Consider the following 26,275-nt stretch of genomic DNA (forward strand, 5'->3'; position numbering starts at 1 on the left):
TTTCTCAAGCATTTTTTTATTTCATAACCTAGTGTATAAAATTCCAACATACAAAAAAAAAAATCAGAAGTGAACTAGAGCAAGATCTCTTAATACAATTCTTCTTCCAGAAAGCTTTACCTAAAGGCTCAGAAGCAGTACACATTCAGCCGATTTAAAAATGGGATTCAGAATGATGTCCATACTTGGAGTCTGCAGAACTGTGAATTGAACGGACCGGTTTTTCATACCTTCTTAAAAATGGTTTAGTTGCTGTAAGCAGTGATGGGCTTTTTTCTTCTTTTTATTTTTAAAGCCCCTGGTTCACTTCCAAGATCACAGTCAGTCTTGGTTAGTTATCTTCAGAGAAGCGAATATGCTTACTTGTCTGTTGAGTCTTTTCAAGTCTCATTCTTTCGGCTTTGGCAATCAGCTGCAAACAAGCATGAAAAACATTGAAAAAAAGATTAGAATAAAATTATATCATTGATACTATTTTTGTCTCACAATCACAATTGTATTATTCCATGATTTACCAAATTTTGTAAGAAAAAGATATTCTTTGAACAGATCAGCTAACCTTTACATCCAACAAAAAAATAATTAAAGCAGCCCTGATTTAACTTATTTCAGAAGGGCGTCAGAACCACCAAAAATAAAATAGCAGAACATCCCTTCAGTTTCCAGACAGTGCAGCATATTTTATCCCAGTTCCTCTACCTCCCAACATGGTTGATGGTTGAAGAGAATAAAATTATGGATTCAGAAATCCCCAAATGCAGTCTTAAAGACCAAGTTAAAAAAAAACACAAACAAAAACTACCCTTATATTGGATTCATTCTATCACTGATGATGCTGAGAAAACAAAACAAAACACCAAGGTCACAGCACTAAAAATGCCCTAGGATTGTTGTATCATTTTTTAAAGTCAGTTAGGCAAAGGTAAGAACACAGGAATCCAGATGGGGGAGCATCCTTCATGCTGGACAAACAGCACAATACACACCACAAGACTGCTGAGAATTAATCTTAAGAAATTGTGATATAGTTGGGAAGAATGTTGGTGCTAGGAATCCCTAACTCCAATCCCTGCCCAAGCAGGGATGTTAGTTTTTGGCTGCATTTCAGGTAAGTTTACTAAATTACTAGGTACCTGGGATCACTTTGCTTTTTCCACATGGCCTGAAGCTGTAAGTGCTGAACTGCTGTATTGCTGTAACTGCCTGTCTCATCTCCGCCTCACTGTGGTAACGTCACAAGCGACTGCAACTCGTAGCTTTGATCAGAGAACCTTTCACTCCTGGCAGTAATTCAAACTCCTTTCTGCTCAGGCTGCCTTTCTTGCTTGCTTTGCAGAAGATTGATGACTCGGGCGCCTTCTGCATACCACGAGATGTTCCCCATCAGTCCAGAGGACTCTCACAAAACACGCTCTCCGCGGGACAGGGCATTTTTCCCTACCCCACAGGTACCTTGATGATCCAAACCTCGACTTCAGCACAGCTAAACCCAGAGTTTAGTACAGTGATAGCGAGCAATCTGGGATCTTTTAGGATATTGGCATTTTACAGAAACAAACTCACTAGTAACTCCCTCACATGTTGCTGACTGCAGGTAAAACAGTTCTCTTGCTTCTTTGCAAAAGCGTGAAGTAACAGGAAAGAAAAACTTTTTCAAAGTAACAACATAATTTGATAGCAAATCCGACCAATTTATCTTTGGTTTGTTTCTCTTTCCTGCATTATCTTCAGAGTACATGTATGCGGTCACTAGTGCTGCGAAAGAAAACACATGCCACTTCTTGGCAAATGAGAAAGGCAATTGTTCCTAACAACGTATCAGGAATGCTTTTGTGGAACATAACTAACTTGCTAATTTTCAGCTTACATACTGCTGTTTTTAGGCTGGAAACAAAATGCAGAGACCATCTTTAAAAGCACGCTTGTTTTTCAAGCGCTCATACTAGAACATTCACTGATTTACCTACAGTACAGTACCAAAGTCGTAATACCCAAACGCAAAGACACAAGCTTTGTTGCTGGGATGCCCAATTGTGATTCCTTAATCTTTTTACATTGTTACATGAACAAGATGAAAAAAAAAAAAAAAGGAAGAAGTACGGAAGGGACAAGACAGGCTTCCTTGTCTGGATAAGAGGCGAGAAAGCAGGGGACTCCTGTGAACCTAGACACATCAATAACACCCCGGCATAAATCCACATTAACTTATCTGATGTAGACTACCAGAACATATTAGCTGGTTCTGAGGTCAAGGGGGGTTTGCTCACAAGGCAGACCATTAAAGAGTTTCCTAGATTTGCGGAGTTACAAACATAAATCAAATCGTTTTATCTACATGACCGCAGTCACGGTTATATCCTGCAGACACTACATCTTGTACCCAGCATGGCAGCACGTGGCACGCTGCCGCACTGATTACAGCAGTCAGGAAGTACACTTTAAACTGATGCTGCATGGTTTTACAGTGCTGTGCTGCAGTATAATTACACCGCTACAGTTAGACGCTTGTCATTCGCCTCCACTGTATTTCACTTGGTTACAAACCCTAACACATTCTCAACAGCATTAATACCTCAAGTTCTGGTTGATGTCTTCCTTTCTCCATCACTCTGCAGAAATAAATTTGATTTAAATGTTTAACCAAAAGTTCCTTTCATTCTCTGGTAACCAAAGAATGGATTAGGAGAAGTAAGTTCTAAAGAGAAATGAGGAGCAGAGTGGCTTACTAATTCAACATGTGGCCCGCACAATCACAAGCACTACAACAAAAGCCTGAGGATCTGAAACACCCCGTTCACATCCATGGGTGTTCTTATACCAGCACTTCAGGGAAGGAGGTGCTGCAAAAAGGCCTCAAGGATTCCCATTCGCAGGTACTCAGTCCAGGGTCAGCACCTATTTTGATGGTTCCCACCTCCCTGGGACCACTACTCCTATCCCAAACAGCAATCCAGCTCTTCCATAGATTCGAACTAAAGCAACGTGACAGGGAACAGGACTTGTTTGTGCTCTGGACTGGGACCCCTGTTCTGTCCTGTTCTCCAAACCTCCAGTGCCAGTGCACAGGCAGGGAACCAGCCAATCTTGCAAAGACAGCCCCCAGGCATAATCAGAAGAGAACGGTGTGGGCTGTGCCCAGGCATTCCCACTATCCCCCTTCCCCATTTATTCTGCAAATTATTCCTCCCTTCACAAACACCCAATTCTCACTTCCTCCCTAAGTGCCTTTCACTTCTACCATCACTCCCGCCTTCTGAAGCTTCCTCCCTTCCTTCTGTGGAAAGGGGCGTACCAGGCGTGAACTACGTCCAGCAGCACCTTCCCCAGAAGAGAAGGAGCCAAGCTGAAGGCGTTCAGACACTCAGCCCTTTGCTTTGTGTACAGACAGCTTTTCAATCCATGGAGTTTAAGGCTGTAGACTGATTAATTGCTTTAGATCTGGTACTGCCCTAAAGAAGCAGTCTTGAGAAGACGATTTTTAGTCTTTTATCACTTCACGTTGCTTATCATGTAGTTGAACAACGAGCTAAAGAGAATATGGATTTGCAAGGGCCAGGAGAGGAAAGGACAGAGATCACAATGAACAAACAGGCCTGGGGCAAAGAAAAGTTGCAAAAGCAGTTTTTGTCACACTGCAGACCGACAATGACTACCTTTTAACCCCCTTCAGCAAGTCCCCAAAGGGTGGCTAACAATCAACCATAAACTAGCAGGGCATGCCATGAGACCCACTGCGGGAAAACCAAGCAAGCCTCCATATTATAACACCCATGGGAGAGGAGAATTTTAACTGCCTAAACTTACAAAGCATCTCTCAAATCGGTTTGTTATAATGTACCGCTTGGAACATGATGTGGTTTATATGACATTATTACAATAAACACAGCACTGCCATCACTGCAGCAATGCGGCTTACATGAACATTTTTTTCAGCTTACATTTATACACTAATGGAAACAGTTATCTGTATAGGAAAGTGCTCTTCTTCAAAAAGATCTGGTAAGGGATTTAAAAGAACATATTTTCATAAAGTAGATACCCTAATGGCATGCTCATCTCTATGTATGCAATTTTTTCCTCCTTTTATTGTGACCTTCAAAGGAGTGAACTTGGAAGTGCTTTGAAAAATGTTCAACATAAAAGATTAAAATCAATATTCATGAATACAGAAATACCATGCTTGTATTGCTATTGGTCTACTTCTGGAATAGAGGCTGTCAAAAAGTAAAGGAAGGGTTAAGAGCTTTTGACTACAGCTAGGCATTCTTTTCCTGATGTCTTGCTTAACAGACTTAGCATTTAAATAGCAATCGCTATGCTTTGAAGTTAACACCTCCCAGTATTGTAAGGTGATGGGTAAGGGGGAGGAGCAGGGGTTTGCATCCTTGCTGCTGCTATTGTTAGGCAGAGCCGAGACAGTTTATATTTGCAAGCCTGGATGAGGCACATTACTGGCCACTTTACACTAGTTTGGTCTACAAATACCAATCTTCAAAAGATGAAGAAACAGAAACTTAAGAGCAGGGCACCTACAGTCTGAATTAAAGTCAAAGGAGCCACTGACAAAATATCTTTTCCTTAAAATAGTTACAGAGTTCATTTAAAAAAAAAAAAAAAAAAACAACAACTAAAAATAGCAGCACTCGGTTAAAGGCTCTAAAGCTTTATAGTTTTCACATTCATAAAGTCTGCTACTGCTTATATTACGGAATAATGGCTAAGATCCAAAGGCATCTTTAGTATTGCTTTTAGAAAATTAGACCATTAATTTTGGGAAATTCTTTATGCACAGCTGTTTTTAAAAGGACTAGGTTGATGTATCTATGAGATCTCCGAAAACATTTAGACAACCAAGATAATACATGGAAAATATGCCTGTTTTTAAGTTTGTGACCTGTGTGTATATACATACATACATATATATATATATATATGTATTAAATAGGTAAATGCAGTATTTCTTGTCAATTATATGGAATGACTAGGATATTTGGTACTGTGTGCATGATTAGCGCATCTAGGAAACAAATTGTCTACAGGTTTTAAAGTCCTTGGAAAATAACTAAGGTCAGATAACTTTTAAGTTTTGCAAGCAACGGGATAAAGATTTAGGTTAAAGCCAACTCGGAAACCTTATCTGTAATGCATGTGTCAAGCAAACCTAGCAATAAAACATTTGTGAAATACTGTTTGGCACCTCTCTGTCGGGTGAAAGGTCACAGCCTCTTAATCAAGAATCCTTCATGTCTGGAAACATCTTCTGGGGCAGGAGCAGAGGCTGCTGCCTACAAGTTCATCGCAACACTCCCTCAACAGTGTGGCCTGACAGGCACACCAAGGTCAAAGTTGGAAGAAAGTTTCAGCTGAACACTGAGTAAAATCACGCTGCACTGCAACAGACAGGAAGAGCAGCAGTTTGGCACTGCAAGAGCAACCAGACCCGAGCTCCTTAGGTGCGTTCCAGGCACATTAGATGTGACAGGGTCTTGGTTGGAAGCTTCTTGGCTATGGATGCTGGTAGCAGCATTTGGATCTGTCTGCATTGGGAGGTACAAGACACGCTGTTGCTTGCATAGACCCAGGACTCCACTAGGAACACCGGCATCCACCACAGTGCTGGACTGTACATTAACCACCACCATGTAAATTGCAAGGAAAAGGAAAATCTACTCTACAGAAAAACATATCCTTAATGCACTAGACAATTAACCTAGAGCAAACAGAAGACTACTTTGCTTTATAATGAGCTCATCCAGAGAATTCTTAGAAGATATCCAACTTGCAAATTAACTTCATTTCTTTAGTCACGGGCTTAACTTTCTCTGCTTGTCTCCATAAAGACAAACCTTGCATTTGGCAGCTGGCCTAGGACAGCCACATTCTGGTTTGTGTCTGTAAAACCCAGCTGCAAAGTGAGTAGGAAGTGATCTTCCTGGACTAAACACAAAGCCAAACATCAACATATTTCAGAAAAAGTAGTTGTTTTCCGAGGATGGCTGCACTGGCAAAACCAAACAAACTTGCAAGTTACCTTCTCAGTACCCCGCTTCTTTTCTCGAGGCTGGTTAAGCTTAGCTTGTCTGTCCACTAAAATCTTCTGCCAGTAGCGTTGTTCATTATCACCTGGAAAATCAAGTTAACATCACAGAACGTGAATACAGCTGTTCAATACAAGTGGCATCCCAGATGAAACACTGCATCCAAAGAATCTTTTCTAACCCAGGCAAACACATGACAGTACTTGTCAGGCCAAACCCCGTCCTTTCAAGTACTTTTTCTGCTTATCTCAAAGATGGTTTTGAAACAGATTGCTGAGTAACAATGTAAGCTTCAAATTTTTTTTTGCCATTAGTCTTCAGTTTCATAGTCCTAGAGTAATCATCCAGCGTTGTGATGCCTGACCCACACTATTCAGTGAACAAAGCAAAGAAAAACTGTCTGAAGAAACTTAAAGCTGACACTAGGACTGCATTCTGTACTGACTGGACAGGACTAGAACCAATGCACTTTATTAGCTTTAGGACCTGAATGCCAAGGTAGCTAAATATCCCCAAGCAAGTATTTTTACAAGCTTAACAAAAAGAGCTGAAGAAATAAACAAAAAGGACTCTATACACACAATTGGTAGGAGGAGCTCAGTTTTAACTTTTGTATTTCACCACAGCATCCGGCAGCCCTATAATTCACTGATATATTTAATCTCTACTTTGGAACAATGGAACTGACCATCTAACAAAAAATTACTGTAAAAATGACAGATTATTTTGTTTCATCAGAACCACTGTAAGAAGCAAACTGTGGACTTCACGGGCAATTTAGGAATGAGAACATGGGTGGAAATAATTTTCCAGTTTTTGTCAGCGGCTGTCCTGCAGTAAAAGCAGTTTGCCACCGTTTCCTCTGGTCCAAACTGTAACTATCACGGTAGGAATTTAGTGGTGCAATGAATGGTCTCATAGGAAATCTTCAGTTACAGCTAAGTCTCCAAGTCATCCTGGAAGATTCCAGCAAAAGTAATGATTCTGAGAAGGAATCTTACATGTATTTACATTAACATATGTTTAATACTTTGTCAGGTGAAAAGCTAGAGGTGCTTAGTCAAAGCTGAATTCTAGAAGGTCTAGGAGAGCTTCTGTCTCCTATGGTAGGGAGCATTAAAGATTCTTTCATGGTCGTTATTCACCATATTCACCTTTACACCACCCAGAAATGCTGAAATCCTCTCTGTGAGTGACTTCTGCATTCCTCAAAAGCCTTTCCATTCTCATTTCAATGAACTAGTTGGAAAAAAATCTTAAAACTCTGAATGGAACAATCCTACAATGTAGTACTTACCTACTAATCTACTACTGTTCTTTTTTATGTAAGGGTGGAAAAACAGACAAATACACACAGAGCACACAGCTGTAAAATGCCATATTTCAAGTTTTCTGGGTATCTGGAACACAGAAAACTCCAGAGGACAAATCTAACTCAAAATGACATCAGTGGCATTCAGTAAGCATAAAACTTTAATTAACTTTGATAATACCATGAATGCTAATGCTCTCATTGCACTTATTTCTTCTGTAATCCTTAATTGTCATTTATGTAGGTTTACATTCATGCATGCATGGAACTTGGCCCTCTGTGAGACTCTGTGCAGGCGTGTAGTAACACTTAAATACATGGACAAGAAAATCTCATCCAGATTTTTCTTTATCATGTCTAAAATACACACACACACACACACATATATAAGAACATATTAACCAAATTTGAGAAACCCCCCAACTCCCCACTCCTTCTCCTACTCTTCCCTTCAAATGAAGGCGTTTCTTTACACATTGAAAATGATTTCAATCTAATGCAAAATAAGAATTTAGAATGGCAGAGTATTTCAGAAGGACAAAAAAAACACTATAAACTTTAGGACAATGTTCCAGTAAAAATGTTAGCGTAAATATAATTAAAGAAGCATTACTCTGGCATACATTATTCAATTTGCTGGAAAAAAAAAAAAAAAAGATTAATTAGAAGGCAAGTGCTAAAGCCCCTTTCATCATATCAGTGCTGCGAGATTCCTGTCCCATTATTTCACACAGCACAAGTTTGGTATTTTCATGTTACTCTTCATTTAAAATTCTTTTGAGTCATCGGAATGTTAAAGTCCTAAAGCTGAAATGCGAATTAAGTTCTATAGCCCACACCTCTAGAAGCAGAGAATCAAGCTCAAAAGAACAGAATTAAGTTTATAAAGGCAAACAATTTTGCTCTAAACAGTGCCTTAAAAACATTTATCGTTCTATCAATTCCACTGCAGTCACAAATCAAGAAGATTCATTGGAAAAAAATGTTCTATATATAGAAAAAAGCAGTCTTTTCCATGGCTACAAAGATAATTAAATATATCCATAAAGGTACCATGTAACACTACCCAATACAACTCTTTTCACATAAAGTATGTAACTTAAGGGTTCTTAAAGTTGCAGTCTTTAAAATTGCAAAGATACTTAAAAAATATCTCCTGTACTACAACTAAAAAAAATCTTACCAGTGAGAACTTCATATTTCCAGTTGTTTTTTATCTGTATTTCTTTGTGTGATTTCATGACAGTCTGTGCATCCTCAGGAGTATTAAACCGGACGTGACACTCGGTGTCTCCCTCCAGCATGTCTACATAGGCGACATCAGCCAGCAGCGCCAAAGCATCCTGTCAAAGCATGAGAGAGAACACAGACTGTGAAGCAGGTTTAAGAACAGAAGAGCACTTTGACTGATCTGTAGTACATCACCAGTATTTTCTAAAAGGTCACGGAGTACAATGAAATAACCAATTTTTTAATTTAATGAACAAATCTCTTGTTAAATAATTCAAAAGTAACATCCTTCTTATGAAAATGTATTGATTCAAAACTACGAGCCCACAACTTTAATGTGTTTATTAATATCTCATCCTGCACTCAACAACAATTTAAAGCAGTAATTCCCGCAATTTTGTGGGGGAATAAGAACAGTTTTGACTAATGGCACATGAGAAGTTATCCATTTATTTCAATACTGTATTTGTACAGACTTTTCCTATGAAAGGATCAGTGTTACAGTACACAACTATCATTGACGTTCCAACAGAAAAACATCCAGCTTCTCTCTGTGCATGAAATCTATACAGGCAAGCTCATTCATGGCAGATAAACTGAGAAATTAGTATAGTAAATCAGTCCTTCCTATCTTTACGAAGTGATCTCTGTCTGGAAATTTTCACTATCAGCTGAAGGAGGAAGAGACACACATGCTCTTTCAGATGAAGTACTTCACTTGTAATACCTGCTGTTAGGGAAATTAACTAAGACCACACATTCCTAGTCAATTTTGTTCACAGCAGGCAGCCCAAGATGCTCCTATTCAAGAATTACACACTTTTAACCCTCTACTACCAAGCACAACCTTAAAATAAAACAAAATTAAGTGCCAACATTGTTGAGATCATTTGAGAATCATCCCAAACTACTTTTAACTCTTAATTCTGATATCCTAAAGTCATACTTAAACAGAAAGTTATAGTGAATCATGTGTCTCTTTGTAACTGGCACGTGTTGGGATCTCTGAGAAACGCCTTAACAGCAAGATATGGAAGCAGTGAAGAAAAAACATCAAATAGAATTATAACTACTCTGAGAAGACCCTTCCTGTATGTGTAAAGTAACGTATGCTTCCCATACGAGAAATACAGATCGACTCTGGAAGTTTATGAAGAAAAGACCTAGATGCATTGCTTGGTGGCAGCACTGGCCCAGGATAAGAGGCAAACACGTTTTTATTGAAGAGTTAAGCATTTGATAAAAGCAACTAGTATGGCCAGGAAAAGTCCCGGAAGCATCACATACAATTTGCAGCTTCCACAGACAATGGAAAAAGAGTTGGTGTGTTAGAAAGGATTTGTTGCTTTTTCCAACTACAGTTGTATTCTGCAATTATGTTTGTGACTAAAAACCTTGCCTTTTTTATTGGGTAACCTCCCACAAAGTATTTTGCCTATCCTCCTTGTTTTAGAAACCAAAACATAATGATTAATAACAGCAAAGGCCACCCCAGTCTTATTTTGTCCCCCCTTTAAATTAGTAGTTTTCCTTGAAATGCTTCCCTTAAACTAAATCAAAAGAGAAACTTAACTTATATAATCTGCAAATATGAGACTTGAAGTTTATTTTCAGCTACTGTGGGAACAGTAAGCTTTTCCCCTGATCACAATATGTTATGTTGCAACACAGACTCCACGCTGGAAGATGGATACTGCAGTCAAACTGAGCTGTCCTTCGAACATCCCAGTGACAACCACTACATTCTCTCAGTGCCTCCAGAACTCAGACACTGACTGCCTTTGTCCACCAAGGCAGATAAGACTGACGAAGCTGAAACTGTACGTATCAATTTGTTTTCAGTTAAAGACAACTGTTTCTCACCTTGCTTAGGTTTATGCACACACTAAACTTCATACACTTGGAAGCTGACAGTGACTTCAGATGAAATATTCAGTTACAAATATAGGTAGTTTGATAAGTCACCTCAGAACTTGGGTTTAGAACCACTGTTGTCCTCAACAGTCTGTATATTTATTCTAAAGAAGGGTAAAAGCTGTTCAAATTCTTTCCAGATGTTATTAATCCAAAATTACGGTTTCAGAAAAAGGTCCTGTGTCACAGTCATGCAAAATACAGAATCAAAAAAAAACCAAAAACCTCTGCTGTTATTTCCTTTGGAAACCTTTTAATATTTCCATCTCAGAAGGACACAAATTAGAACTGCTATTTTCCTTAAAATAAAATACTCTATTTAACATATACAACTTTCACATCATATCCAAAATAATGGTAATTATCTTTAAAACTTTTTTTTTTTTTTTTTTTAACTTGAGGGAAACAGAGCACTTGCCATAGCGTGGGTGGGGGGATGAATACTGGACCAACTGTACTGCTGTCATTCTGACTGAATTGAGTTTTTGCAGTCGTGAACTATTTACTGAAATAGACAACTGTTTTCTCATGCATAGTGCATTTTCCTGCTCCTAAATCTCTGTTAATAGCAAACCAAACCAATTTACTACCACAGATTCCTTAATCTGAATTACACCAAAATTACTGGCACAATCATGCATAGAAAATGCTGCACCCACTTGGACTTCACGCTTCCTTTTCTAAAATGGAAGACTTGTCTTAGCAGTGATTTACTTTTAACAACATAAAACTAACCACATTTTTCACACTGAAAATGCAAAGATGGAGCAACAAGAGCTGGAGGTGGAGGAGACAGCTTCTCATCCTCTAGAGCACTATTTATTTTGGCCATTATTTTCAAACTTGACATTGCTTGAAGCAGTCCAAAGGCTACATTTTGCTGTTGTAAAATCTTCCATTAACAGGTACTAGAGAAGAATCTGTACACAGCTACTGGCCAAACAACAACAAAAAAAAAATCAGTAAGACTTGTTTAAACGGTATTCCATATTCAAACATTTTGGGGGCACTGTAAGAGGAAAGGCTAACAGCTACCCTGAGGTTACAAAGGCATTACCTTGATCTGCTTCCTGCCCGGCAGGGGCTCCGTGCTAATGATCTTCACAATTACTCCACTCACAAACTGGGGCCCCATTGTGTTAGCCTTGACAGGAGGGGCAGAATCTTCACTGGTGGCTGATCAATTTGAAAAGAAGGGAAAAAGAAATTTTACATTTACCAGTTTGACAAACTAAAGATGCCACGAAAGTATATAAGCAACGTGACATACACAAGAAACGAAGCAAAGGGCATTAAATATTGCTACTGCAGATATTTTTTTTTAAATTAAATCTTGGATCCAGACTGTTCACAGAAGTCACTATGTCTAAGGAAAAAATTCGTATACACCACATCCTTCCTTTAAAAGGTATTTCATATTCTATTCAATTGCAGTTAATACTTGAATCCTGAATTCTAGAGTGATTTCAAATAAGTGACATGTCAACACTTGTCTACTATCAAAGTTAGTGAACTGCAATCAAAAACATACAAGTTGAACCAATAACATATAATTATAAAATTACTTCTAACTATAAACTTGGCAAAACACAATTAGAAGCCATTTTTAAATGCCTTTGAGTAATAGTTGTGTAGATCTCTGAAGGGATGGCAAAGCCTAAGCAAAATCAGGCCCGAGTTACATCATTACCAATTCTTGATTTATTTCTCCAAGGCTTTTATAGTTACAATTACCTAAAAAGATCCTAAGTTTAAGAAGTGCTACAGAAATATTTTTTAATCATTTACTTATTCTTTAGGACTAAACCAATCTACATGAGGGAAGCTTGTTTTTTGTATAATTTGGCATTCAAAGACACTGTTATTATAGAAAATATATTTTCTTTAAAACACTAAAAACACTATTTTTCAGTGTTTCTGGAGGACCAGTGCCCATATTTGTGTACTAGAATCATAAAGAAAACAACTACAAAAAAATCATAAAGAGGGTTACATTTGGCATTTTTCGACTGAGGCTTTTTCTGTGCACAACCATCCGTTTCCATCTCTCCCACAGGCTCAGGTTTGATTTGAGACATTGTTTTCTTTAAGGAGGCCATACTGGCTTTTTGAAGAGCCAAATATTCTTGTTTCAAATCCATCCATTCGGTCCTGGAAATGAAAATAGCATGTCAGTTGTCAACAAGAAAATAATGTTTAGAAACTCACTGACAATTTAAGAACAAGCCATTTACAAATAGCTTAAACTTAACCTAGCAAGCAGCGAAGATGCTTCTGAACTCTTAGAAATGTCCTTGCACTTTACTCGTCTTCAGCCTTGTGAGTATCTGCAGTTTAAATTTTGCTTTATCTTTTAATATTTCAAGCAAGTTGTTAAAAAAAAAAAAATCAACCTCTCATTTGTAGAGCGACTCTCAAAGTTGTTAAAGATATTCAGAAAACATTTAGAACAGCTTGGTAAACTGTATTCTATTAGAACTACAGACAGCACAGGCATTAAATTCAGGCTAAATTCAGAGACAGTGAACTCTGAATTCACTGAATTCATTCAGTGAACCCACTCCTGTGTTACTATATTAGAAATTTGTCATTTATTTTCTAGAAAAATCATTGATCGAAAATCAACAACTGGTTAAACTCACCAAAAACCTACTGAGATAAGAACATTCCTCACTATTCAAATGCACTTTGGTTAAAAAATACCACCACATGGAAGCAATTTATATATTTACATACATTTAACATGGAGATGTTTCTGCAAACAGCTCGAGCTTTGCTCCATAGAAACACAATGCCTGTAGTGCCACTGTGAGAACGACTCATTGTTACCCTAATCTGTACTATCAAACAAGCTGATAGAGGATTTTTAAAGAGGAGGATATCTTGTGGTAATGGTTTTAGCTGTTAACATTGACAACTGTATACTTCAAAAAAAGCATCCAGACTCACCCAGGATCATACATTCTCAACAGAGCAAAGACATTAAAATAACAAAAGACCCACGTAATGATTCTCTGAGATAAAAAGGCAACACCATTCCACAGCAAGGTATGGTATAAATACAAGCTCAAGGAGCTACTTGTTAGCTGGATTCGAAGGAAGAGGAGACCAAGGGAATGAGCCAGGCAAGTATATAAAATGCTCAACCTCTTTGGAAACTTTTCCCCCGCTTCGCTATACTTTGCTAAATTTTAAAACTATTTTCTCTGTGTTTGATGCAGTATTCTCAGGATCCTGGTGGAAGAGGAGAATAATTTTTGCCTTTTTTTTTTTTTTTTTTTTTGTGGACCCCTTTTACTTTAACATGGAGGTGCTTTCTGTGATTTAAAAAAAGTAAGTGCTTCCATGTTTTAGTAGAGGTGAATCCTGTTCTCAATTCTGAAATGCCATCCGTGCCACGATTTTTTCTTGACAAGACTTTTTCACTTTTTAAACTTTTTTTTTTCTTTCCTGAATAAGACATTTTTATGGTCTGTACGTTCAGAAAAAAATACAAGGACTACCCTTGCTTTAACATGGAGGTACCTGCTGCCTAAAAAAGTAAGTGCTTCCATGTTTCAGTGGTGGTGGATCCTAATGTCTGAAACATCTTTGAAGAAAACGCCGTTAAATGAAGAAGTTTAGATCCACCATAGTGGTTGCACAATTTACTGCTTCTATTCTTGCTGGTTTTGTCTAGTTACTCTTTTACAGAATGAAAAATTGTCTCTCCACATAAGGATCCCCGCAACTTAAATGTGGACGTACTTTCTTTGTTCCTTAAAAGTAAGTGCTTCCATGTTTTAGTGGTGGTGAATTCTTTTTTTGCCAACTGACTGAAACTGACAGGAAACTTACTGGAAGTCTGAAGAAAAAAATTAAATCAGTTGCCCACATGTAACATTTCTTTGATTTCTGTGTGGAGATGGGAGTTCGTGATGGTTAATAAGTGTTAATAATACTTAATGCTTTCTTGTATCCTGTTTATTACGTATTTGCACTTCACATGGCCTCCCAGTACAGGCAAGATGGCAAGGACCCCCTCTACTTTAACGTGAAGGTACTTGCTGGATGCTTGAAAAAGTAAGTGCTTCCACGTTTTAGTTGCGGTGACTCCTTAAAGCCCAACGTGAATTCTGTCCACCTACTAACTACTGATGTAATTAACCTCGGGAAAATGAATACTGAGTGAACCTCAGACTTTTAACGTTGTATCTTTTCAACTACAGGCTAATACTGTTGCTAATATGCAACTCTGTGGTAAACAAATTGGAATTGCACTTTAGCAATGGTGATGGACTGTCAGACATACAAACAAAAATACATTAAAAGGTTTTGTTGTATCCTTTACCTGTTAACGTTCAATAAAGTATATACAAAATTACTGTTTTTTTTCCTTCTTGTGAAATCTGTTTTCAAATAAAGCACTGCACATTAAGCAAAAGTCCACTTTTTTAACATGCCATGACATCAAATGCAGGGACACTACTTAGTTAATAGTATGAAATTAGAAATATATGTTCAACAAAACTGCACTAGTGAGGTTCCTTCCCTCCACCCCCGCCCCCCCTTAAAGTACTAAGTAACCATGTGCTGTTGTTTGTCATAACCTACTTGGACAGTACTCTGAGTGGAATAACTTCTTCACCCATCTTGTGTCTTTCTTTGTGTTTTTTCTTATGTTTCCTTTTGGATTTTGAAAGGGATGTGTCTTTTTTATCACCATTTTTGTCATCTTCTGCAGGGACTTCTGAAATAAAAATTCCCCAAAAGAGAAATTTGTCGAGTTCAGGCTCTGCAACTGCACAGTGGTTCTTCATTCTCAGCAACTGCATTTTTAAACATTTTTTTTGGACTTGATTTTCAATGAGGAAAGCATTTCACAAAATCAGTCAGTGTACTACTTATTCTATCTACTTTACAAACTATCTGACCTCTAATCATGGATCTATGACCTCTCATCATGGATCTAGATTATCTTTACTGTCACCATTTGCCTAGGCCAACTATTTAATCTATACTTATGTCCTTGAAATGACTCATTACCAGGTTTAAATTTAACTGTCTAATCCAAGTAATAAACTAGTCTCCTATTCACTAACATTTTCGTATTACACTTCTTGCTTAGCAACCTCTTTTCCTCACTTTTCCTCATTAGCTTAATTGAGGCTATCACATTTATCCAATTTTCCCCAGATCACAAACTTACCATTGGAATCTTTTGGAGCTTCTTCTGTTTCTTGTTTTACAGGATGAACTTGATCCTTCTGAACAGTCTTCTTGACTTTTGCAATTGGTGTCTCAGCATCTCCAGAGCTACTTCTTTTTCTCTTTCCTGGCCTGCTTTCTGCAGGTACCTCTGTGCTTTCTGTTCTGTCCCATTTCCTTTTCTCTCTCTTTGAGGGCTGCCTGTGAACCTCAGTACCCCCCATTTCTGAACACTCTGATGAAGTCCTAGGTCTTTTTGACTTTGGCACTTGCTCTGTTGTAGCGTTCGTGTTTGATTCCTTTGTCTCTGCAGCTGCCTGGGTATTGCTCTCTTTCTTAATTTTGGATTTCTTTTTTTTCTTCTTTTTCTTCTCTTCTGTATAAAAGAAGTACAGCATTTAAAACTGCCAATCATTAAAAACTGGATGAGATTGACCAGTCATATCACTGGTCATTATAATCTGGCATGTCAAATAATTTGCAATGCATTGTCCCAGAAGTTCCTCCTGTCCATTTTAAGCAGAGGAAAAAAAAAGTGATAGCCTCGTAAGTGTAAAAAGACCCCTGTGTCACATGGACAATTTGGCTACAGGTTTTCTCAATGAGTTAGATGTTAATGCCATCCCTTACTTGCCACATACATAAACAAAACAAACAAAAATACATACCTCCTTCCAGGCTGAAGATGATCATTGATTTGTGTTTTGAGAACAAAAGGAGATACTTAGCCCTATAAACCTATAACTACCTGCCTACTAAAATTGTCATAGGCAGCATGCAGTATGAAACAGTAGAGAACATCTTAAGGAGGTTTAGAAAGCATGCTTTTTTGATATTTTTAGATCTAACAGCCCTAATAGTTCCTAGTGTAACAAAGAATGACTCATCATTACGCTTAAGAAAAACAAAGAAAAATATCTTAAGTCAATTGTATTATCCCATCAGAAATGAGGAAAAATGCTTCAATGAATCCAGTTACATGATCATGTGATACAGCTTCACAAATTAGAACAGCTATTCATTGCAAACAACACTCAATTGTGAATTCTGAATTCTTTTCTTTGTAACATCCTGCAGGTTGTGGCAAGCAATTATGGATCACATAAAGGGGAATTTTAGTAATAAGTAATACATATATATATATATATCTAGCTATAAAAAGTTCATTCTGCCAGGGTTGCTCTGCTCAAATAAGAGTTCTGAAGAGGAAAATTGCTTAAGCAGAGAGTGAAAAATACCACAATGTTTGCTCTTATGTCAGAAAACCACAAGCTCGCCTAAGCAGCACTAACACTGAAGTATAACCTTACTTTTATGCCTGTGTCTTACTTGCACATACTAAATATTTCTAAAACAAACTGTCAAACTTGTCTTTTGCAAGTCCTATGTGCTTTGATACTGATTAATTGTACAGTCTAAAAAGCTGTTCTGCCAGCATAATAATGATTAATGGTGGTAGCTGGCAAGAGAGGAAAAAATAAGTTCCTTATCAGGCAGTAAAATAAGAGGGCAAAAACCCACTATGTTTCAAGCTTACAATTTCATTTTAAACCTACATTGGCCAACAAAACAAACAGTAACATGCATTTTCATTTCAATAAGGTTAAATTTGAGATTAGACATAGTAACAGCAGTACATTCCAGATTCTCCCTTCAAAAGGTGAGGCACAAAACAGTTTGTTTCTTAATCCCACTAATTTACCACTTACCTACAACAGTGCTGTCACTTGTATTCAGTGAAGGAACCGGCTTATTTTTTACTGTTTTTGGGAAAATACCAGGTTTCCGTGGTGCTTCTTCTGGTGGATTATTCAAAAACTTAAAGGTAAAATAAAATTAAAATCCACAATTCATTACTAAAAAGAATCCCCATCCAAGTTAAAACCAGCAGAGTGATATTCGTGATACTCATTCAGAAAAGATGTAGTCCTCTGTGACTGAAGATTTTTTAAATTTTGTTTTATTTTTTTTAGTACTAGAATATACAAGCAAATACAGAGCTTGCATCATCAGTGTGCAATATTTGTGTCTCCGTTACTGTTGTGATAATGAAACTTACATGTTTTTAAACTTCCAAATCACTTTTTTAAGACAGGAAACTTGTTACAACTTTACTTGCCTGAAGAAATTTAATAAGCCATTTTACTGTTACAGAAATCTCTAATTCTGTAAAAGATGCTGATGGTACCCAACCAAATTATATGTCGTTGTTCCCACACCCCGATTCAAATAGATCTCCGAGTAATTAATAGAATCACGATAAGATTAGAGGAATTGATTGGTATTCTGAGGGCAGGAGATAGAGACATAACTCCTGCTAGCTTTGCTTTTTTAATCATGATATTTTAGGATTTTCTGTATTCAAGACTCAGTAGGTGAACTAGTAAAGAGTACATCCATACCACTGACAAACGGGAAGAACGTTAACAGACTAGGGACACTGCTACTTACCTCAATGGCTTTCTCTGCTTGCTCTTTTGTTTCAAATTCAACAAAAGCAAATCCCTTCGGATCACCAGTAGATTTATACCTTGGGATACTGACGTAAACTACATTGCCACACTTCCCAAACACCCGCTCAATCCAACTGTGATTAACATTTTTGGGAAGCAGCTCCTACAGAAAGAAAAATAGACCACGTTTTCTCAGTAATTACCATTGCATCAGATCGCGTACCACATTTTCTAATTATAATTCTCAAAACAAAAATTTAAGTTTGATGTAACAACATTGAAAAATATTTTTTGCTGTATTTCACTAAGTATTCGTGTCAAGAGGTCATAGTATTCATGTAGTAAAGACAATGATCTGAAAATGCCTCTCTAATCAGTCACCTGTGCAAGTATGATTTGCATGAAGTTACACTTTTATCTCATTCCTGAGACAGATACCAAGGCCTCACCTGCAACAGGATCTTTGCGACATGGGGTATCTTTGTGAATTTTATATCTTAAGCATAACTTTGCATTGTCTCAAACTATCCACTGCAGACCACAAGGATATTTTTTTATTTTTTAAAGTTGTTAGAAATCCAGATTCACAGAAATTGTTCTTGTAGGTCAGGAAGAAACACTATGTAAACTGATTAATGCTGGTAACTGACATTTTAAAGCTTAGTGGTTACCACTCATGGCCTAGTTTATCAGTTGCTGTGGAAGTTAAAACTTTTAGCCAGCTTCTTGGATGACAAAACGGTCTTACTTATTTTTCCTATATTCCTTAATGTAACAGCACATTTTGGCAGCTTGCAGACATCATGGCTCAGTTCCTAACCATTTCCCTTCATCTTTTAAAGAGAAATCCAAATCCCATCATATCAATTTCTAAAGAGACCCCGCTGAACATGATTTAAAAATTGAACGCTCTCAAATTTAAGCTTAGACAAAAACAGTCAGCAATACTTCATTTTTTTCATGGCGAGTTACTGCACTAAGTTCTTCCCCATAAGAAAATGTTACATTCAAGGAAAAAACTATTTTTGCATGAACTCTGCTTGCCTGAGAACAACATTTCATTATGTTTTTGGTATAATGTTGAAAAGCCGGTCAGTCACTTGAAACTTTAAAAATACTATTACTTTGGTATTGTGCTCATCCCACAGAATGTTGTTAACATATGTCATAAATAAAGAAAGTCACAAGCCATAAGATTACTTTTGAGAAATTTAATGAGATCTCCTTCTAAATTAAAACAAAGTTGTTGAAAATACAAACTAATGAAACCACTATTCCTTAAAGAAGCACTGCTCCCCCTTCTGGCTGCATACGAAAGGGAGACATTGCACCATGAAGGGCAGGTATCTCACACACGGGTCCTTAAAAAATGAAACAAACAAGAAATCTACACCCACCTCCCCAATTGGGTAGTAACAGGAGGATATTTTGGACTTACAGAAAATTTTAAAACTAAAAAACCCTGATAACTAGGTAGTTAGGCAACATAGCTCATTGCATTTGGAATATCTTTTCTGAAAATTACATAATCAAACTATTAGAGAAGTTCTAAGCAGTTCCTGCAATCACATTAGGAGAATACCATGACTGGCATATTGTGCTTAAAACAACTAACCTTTCCTGGGCTTTTGTTACAGAATTCAATGCTCTGAGTAATCCAGCTTCTATTTACCTGGATGGGCTGACATTTTGGGCATGATTATTACACATCTTCGTCACAGAAAGCTTGGTGCCTGCTCGGAATTACTACCTGCAGGAAGATCCAGCAGCTAACTGCTACAGGCATGTAACTAAGTTGACATCAGCCACAAACAGATCCCTTTAGAGACAAAGGGAATTCCATACGGGCTTCAATTCTATTAGAAAAATCCATAGAACTTTTAAATAAGCGACAGTTCAACCATCAGACCTCATTCCATGCTACCATTTAAGCAGCTCAACAATATGGTAAGTAATTCCACTCTGACATCTGCAGTATGTTGAGATGCAGTGTTTTTCTAGCAGTGCAAGCTATTTTCATTCGTTAGTGAATAATTTCAGTACCAAGACAGCTACAGGATATTGTGCTATCGGGAGTATTTTTTTAAGAAAAGCCCCCTAAACATAAGACATTTAGGTACATTCTGTCATTAAAAAAAAGATGTTAGTGGGACAAAAACAGCGGCACAGGGGCGTTCGAAGTAACATATTTTATAAACAGGTTGTACCGTATGAGGTATGCCTGAGTATCTTCCAATCTCAGTTTCTGTTGTTAGAATAACAACTTGTTATCAAAAATTTGACCCCATTAATATATTTCATGAATTTTTCTTGGTACCAGTGTTGCTTCCCTGGTGGCATCAACCAGAAAAACACAATGAAAAGCAGTAACAGATAGTGAAAGTGCACCATTTTCTTGCTACGATACAAAATAGCTCTTTGTTCAGCATTTTAAATCATTTAAAATGGTACAAGAAGTCAGCATACCATACTAATCCTATTCTTTCCCTACCATGGTTATTGCCAGTGCTCACCTACCTAAAACAAAACATTTTACTGCATTAAATGTATGTATTAATGCTAATCTTTGGGCCTCTTCATTACAAGTTCAATACGTCTATAACGCATTTCTCCTCTCCCCATTTTTTGGAAGAGGAAAAAAAAAGAAAAAATCTATTAGAATTTATACTTTATATGATGTTTCCTGTACTAAATCCATCACCTTCACAGAGAAAACCCACCCTCTAAACCTAATAAAATCACATGGCTGCTTTATATTGTATTTCTCATTCTTAATACTGCAAGTGACACTATGCAATCAGATCATCAGAGCTCATAACAAACATATATATGTTGGGTTTTGCATTCGAAAATAATATGCAGTAAGAACATAATTTTAAAGGAGTTAGAAATAAAGCGCTCTGTCATATACAAGGCACACACAACAGGTACAACCTTACCACATAGACTGTACGACTATCCACATCCTTTGGTTGCTCACCCAGTGGCTGTCGTCTTCTAATCCTAGTGCCTTCTAAATCCAACTAGAAGTTAACAAGAAACAAGCATTTTCTGTAAGAATACCGACCACTTCAATTCCACTGTCATCAGTGCTCCAGTTACAGCACGGAGAAAGGAGTAAAAACGTGAGACACTCACCTCTACAACAGATGAACTTTTAACTGCTCGAGCTATCAGTTTTCCATCAGTAGTTAATTTTTTCATTTTGTTGAAAGATACAAGAAGTGATATATCAACATCTGAGGAGGAAAAAAAGTGCAAGTGATGAAATCAATGCAATCTAGAAAACACTAGTGTGTCCCAATCAGACAGACATTAAGACTCAGCTAGTATTTTTGTGAAAAGAATGTGTGAGTCGTAACTCACCACACTACATGCTGGCAAGGATTTACAGAAAGTTTTTTCCATCAAAATAAAAGTTCCAAGTAATCATATATATGTATAGGTGCTAACCTATCAAAGGAATTTTGTTAGTCTCTTTTACCTCCCCACTGGTAATTACAGTCTTTGAAAAGAAGGAAAAACCCTTTCTTATGTGGTTTTACAATACAAAAACAATTTACACTGAAAACCGTGCTTCTCCTTCAAGTACTTAATTAAGTGTTTAACCCAGCAACACAAAAGAGACCCTGCTTTTACTGCAGTTGTGATGAGTCATGCTGCCAAAACCTGGACAGAAAATTAAGCAATATTAGTCTTAGTTAAAGATGCTCAAACTCTAATACCTCTAGAAAACGTAAAGATTTTTTTTTTTTTAAAAAAAAACTAAGGTGTGCAGGGAAACAACTAAAGTTCAATACCATTGGAGACTGTAACAAGCAGTTAGAAGACTAGACTTTATCACGTAAGGCAGCTGAGCTTATGATTTACACTTGAAATAAATACACAGTTCTTAAGACACTTGTGGAACCTACAAAATATAAACATAAATATATATATTTTTGGAAAAAGATAACGCCTTTTCACAGACATACTGCATGTGATGTAATCCATCTTGTGTAACACACTTACTAGAACAATTATAGATGGTATTAACCACACATTTACTACACTTAAAGCAAAAGCATGCCAGTCACACCAGTTAATGTGTAAATTAATTTACCCTTCAGAAAGCACCAAGCAGTTTCACTACCAAACTCCATTTCCTACTCTGCAGTCAAATTAGCCATGCCAAAAATGCCTGTGGGAAAGAGACCTGTCACAGCCCTACATGCAAATGCACAATTTCTCACATAACAAACCTGTGCATTAAAGAAGAAAAAGGTATCTACATCAAACTGCAAAACCATGTGACGCTTTAATTTCTGCATTTACCTACCCTACAAATCAAGTAGTGTACCTCTATGGAAAATAATTACCCTTGTTTGTTTACTTGTTCTTGTAGTTACACAAAGGTACAAAAAAAAAAAAATCAGGTCTCCCAAACAGTCACTGCTACTGTGGCAGATGCCGCTCATTTACTCCTAGAGCTGGTAGTAAAGGAAAGGATAAACACTAAATCCAGTTTCTACAAAGTTGTACCAGGCTATGTCTCCTGAGTTGCTAATCTGCTGCTGACTTCCAGCATGCAACTGCTATCTTCCCCAGGAGAAGACATAGTCATAATAATAAATTAGAAGACCTAATAATAAATGGTAACATTGCCACCAATATAGGGAAGAAAGCTAAAACCCATCTGTTTACTGAAATGTAATCAATGTAAACTTACATCCATCTCTGGACTTCTCTATTTGTTCCCGAAGAAATCTATCTTTGTGGAGATTAACGTCGCCGAACCAGAAATCCACTTGTTTTGCTATATCTGCAAGCACCTGTTTAACCCTTGACCTCTTCTTTTTCTCCCTCTCTTTCTTCTGTTCAGTGCTTTCCTCTTCCATGGCGTTGTCTCTTGCAACTTCAGTCTCCATTCCTGTCATCCTGTCAGTTGAAAGTTAAATATAACCTTTGAGAAAAACCAAAGTATTCTTATAGGAAGGAGTAAACACTGCCCCTTTCATGCAGTAATTTTGAAATGTTTTATCATACATTAAGGAGGCTAACTCTGTGCATCCCCTGTAAGGCTGTGCCATTCATTAGTTGTGTACAAAAATACAAAGCATGGAGAAGATGAGAAACACTAGGTCACACAATAACTGTGTGCAGACTAAGCTGAAACTCACATCTTATGGCTCTTTGCACTGCCCTTTAGCCACAGCAGGCAGATCGGTACCAAACCGCAGGCTTTTCTTTTAAAATTTGTACTATTGTCTTAATCCAAAACATCCCACAAACAGTTTGCCCTCCTCATTAGATCTCTAAAGGCAGTTTTTGACTTTGCACAACAGTCATGACATTTAAAGTTTCAACTGCTTTCATGCTTTATCAGACAAGCAGTGCTATTATTATTCCAAACATTTTTTAAGTGAATTCTTTGAAGTACTTTCAGAGGTCAGGAAGCGTCCTTCAATCAGACAAATTCCAGGTTACCAAAGACGCATGCTACTTGTGCTAAAGGGAGTTTACAAAATCCATCTAAAAGCAGTCAATTTTCCTCCCAAGAAATGCATTTTCTTAGATTTGAATAAAAATAAATAACTTGTTCTCCACTTCTCAGATGTCCCAGTACAAACCATTAGAAAACCTGCATAAAAAAATCCCACAAAGCACTACAATTCAGCAGTTACCCTTGTAGGCAGAAAGCAGAGCACGTAAAAAAAAAAAAAAAAAGGTTATACAGACTTGTGAACAGGCTAGCCAAGGACAATGCTCAACAGGCATCTCCTAAAGCCAGTGTCTGCAAACAGGTTACATTAACACACAGATGCTGAAGAGCTCGCTGCAAAAATTTATGGTAAGACCAAAATGAGAAGCACGTATTCATCCTTACAAATAAACACCATGTCAAGAGATATTTAAATATAGAGGTGGCATGCACAGAAGCTTTAGTAAGACTTTTTTTTTTTTAAAATAACCCTTACTAAATTACATTAAAAATGCGAACCGCTCTCTTGCAGGGCCTCGGCAACTGACAAAAAGCAGTAATTAAAAATCATTAAAAATCTTCCAATCCTGCCCTTGAATATGTTCTAACACATTCCTACTTCATTTCTTGCATGAGCAATCTAAAATCAGAGTGTCGCTTTTTGGAGACCGTTAATTACCATCCTTCTTCCAGTCCGGGTGTCACTCGGTATGTGCTACACCTGAGGAGGCGTCTTCCCTTTCCTTGGTCAGGGCTCTGTCACCAGTAGCCACTGACATTAATGGCAGCCACGTTCTGCCAGAAATGCAGATTCAGGCCCCTAGAGATAGGCACTAGCTAGTGGGAAGTAACTTGAATTTATAGCTTTACTTTGAAAAACATCACAACTTTTAAATGGATCAATTCATCTTTTTTTGGTACATATTTCCCATTCACCATAGGTACTCACTCCTGCTTGAGAATTGTTGGCCACCACAGTAGTTTATTTTATTCAAGCCAAACAAAGCACTACTGGCAAAAACACGCTTTTGAGAATGAAATTAACACAAAAATTCCAGTAATTAATATGGCAATCATCATATGAAAGACTTCCCAGCTCTGGTAATGAAACCTAAGGAAGTACAAGTGCTCAGAGAGGAAGCCCACCTCTACAGCAGAATGACAAAAATGGAAATGGTCCTCAAATCATTGTGCAAATCAGGCTGCCTCAGCCAGAGATCAGTTTCTCTCACTGCTGGGAGCTGCCCACTCAAGGTAGTGAAAGGCCAACAATTACCTTGAAAAGATAAGCCAGGTAAAACTCCCAATTGAAGGCTTCAAGCCGCTCTCAAGCCCTTCAGCGTGATCTTTATAGGAATTCTCCGCACGACAATACAGCACTTAGCTGAGGGTTATGGTGAGCTACACCTTCAGAAGCAAAGCTTAGTTACCCGATACTTTCTTTGCTTGCACATTATTACTTGACCACACCAACAAACAGCATGGCTTATATATTGAAAAACTTTATTTTATGAAGCCTTCCAAAGTGTTTCACTTATTTTGAGTCACTCATCCTCTGGACTTCTTTCTCAGAAGAAAGGTTCCCACCAACCTTAAAGGAAAGGCACATAGCTGCAAGCTGTACTCTGTTGTTTTGTTTTGCTCCTCCTCCACCCCCATTCCCACTTTGTGCTACTCCTTTAGGAAAGAAGCTTTGAGAAAATGGCTTTGGAGAGAGCTTGCAGCCAGAGCAAATGTCAGCTATGAAACTATAATTAGAATCTGTACACAACCGAACAGTCAGTGGTGAAATACTCACACCTGAGAGGTCACAGAGGTTCAAATTCAGCACATGAGAAAACACTTTTTATAGGTAAGCATATCAGCAACTCACGGCACTGGCTTTTTTTGTCGGTATTCTTTTCATTCGCAATTAATCTGGCAACTCTCAGCTCCGCAGTGAAAGCCGCAACGCCAAGGCATACAGCAGCCTGCATTTTTGTTGCCTTGCCAGCCTCACAACTGCAAGCACTGTTCCCATAAGCCATGCAACTTGGATGAGAACTAAAGCCAAGGTCCAGACTTCAGTCTGCTAAGAAAACACCTATCACCTCTTTGTTTTCCTCACGTGAAATAGAAGTCTTAGCGTCTTTGTGTGCGAGAGGTGAAAGAAGGGACCATTAGTTAGGGGAAGGAATGGAGCCAATAAAACGAAGTTGTTATAAACTAAAAGCCTACAATGACTTGCCTATGCACTTTAGAAGATAAATATTAATCACAGTGGTGCTAATCCCTACAGAGCCAAGTTCCAAACCACTTCACCTCCACCAACCCAACGCGCCTGAGCTATGTGAGGGCAGCCACCAAGCACCGGGCGCCCAACGGCCACCAACCGCCGCCCGCAGGCAACCCAACGGCCGGCACGCGGCCAGCACTGCGCATGCGCGCGGCGGCGGCACCAGCAGCAGCAGCAGCGCCCCCTGCCGGCGCCCCCGCCCCCCGCCCAACGGCCGCCCCCCGCCGCGCGCCACTGACCTGCCCGCCCCGCCGCGCCGCGCCACGTGACGTCACCGCGGGGGGCAACGGGCCGCGCCGTGCCGCGCGCGCGCCTCCGGCCGCCGCCGCCGCCAGCAACCGCCGCCGGCCCTCCCTGCCCCGGCGCGGAGGGGAGCCCCGCGCGCATGCGCCCCTTCGGGAGCGG

At 38.3% G+C, this 26,275-nt stretch overlaps 1 protein-coding gene across 1 annotated transcript; it reads right to left on the minus strand.

The window, feature by feature from the left end:
* On the minus strand, window positions 1–26,267 carry LARP7 (La ribonucleoprotein 7, transcriptional regulator). The gene is made up of 13 exons (XM_082758582.1): window positions 26,110–26,267; window positions 22,843–23,051; window positions 21,273–21,373; window positions 21,074–21,157; window positions 18,133–18,297; window positions 17,391–17,499; window positions 15,683–16,057; window positions 15,088–15,223; window positions 12,488–12,645; window positions 11,552–11,670; window positions 8,534–8,693; window positions 6,032–6,123; window positions 1–412 (listed from the first exon to the last, which is right to left on the minus strand). The coding sequence occupies exons 2-13, from the start codon at window positions 23,048–23,050 to the stop codon at window positions 332–334; spliced, it is 1,788 nt and encodes a 595-aa protein (XP_082614708.1). The 5' UTR covers window position 23,051; window positions 26,110–26,267; the 3' UTR covers window positions 1–331.
* Window positions 26,268–26,275: the final 8 nt, after the last annotated feature.

This window comes from Aythya marila (genome assembly GCF_965140915.1).
Source record: "Aythya marila genome assembly, chromosome: 4".
NCBI lineage: Eukaryota > Metazoa > Chordata > Aves > Anseriformes > Anatidae > Aythya > Aythya marila.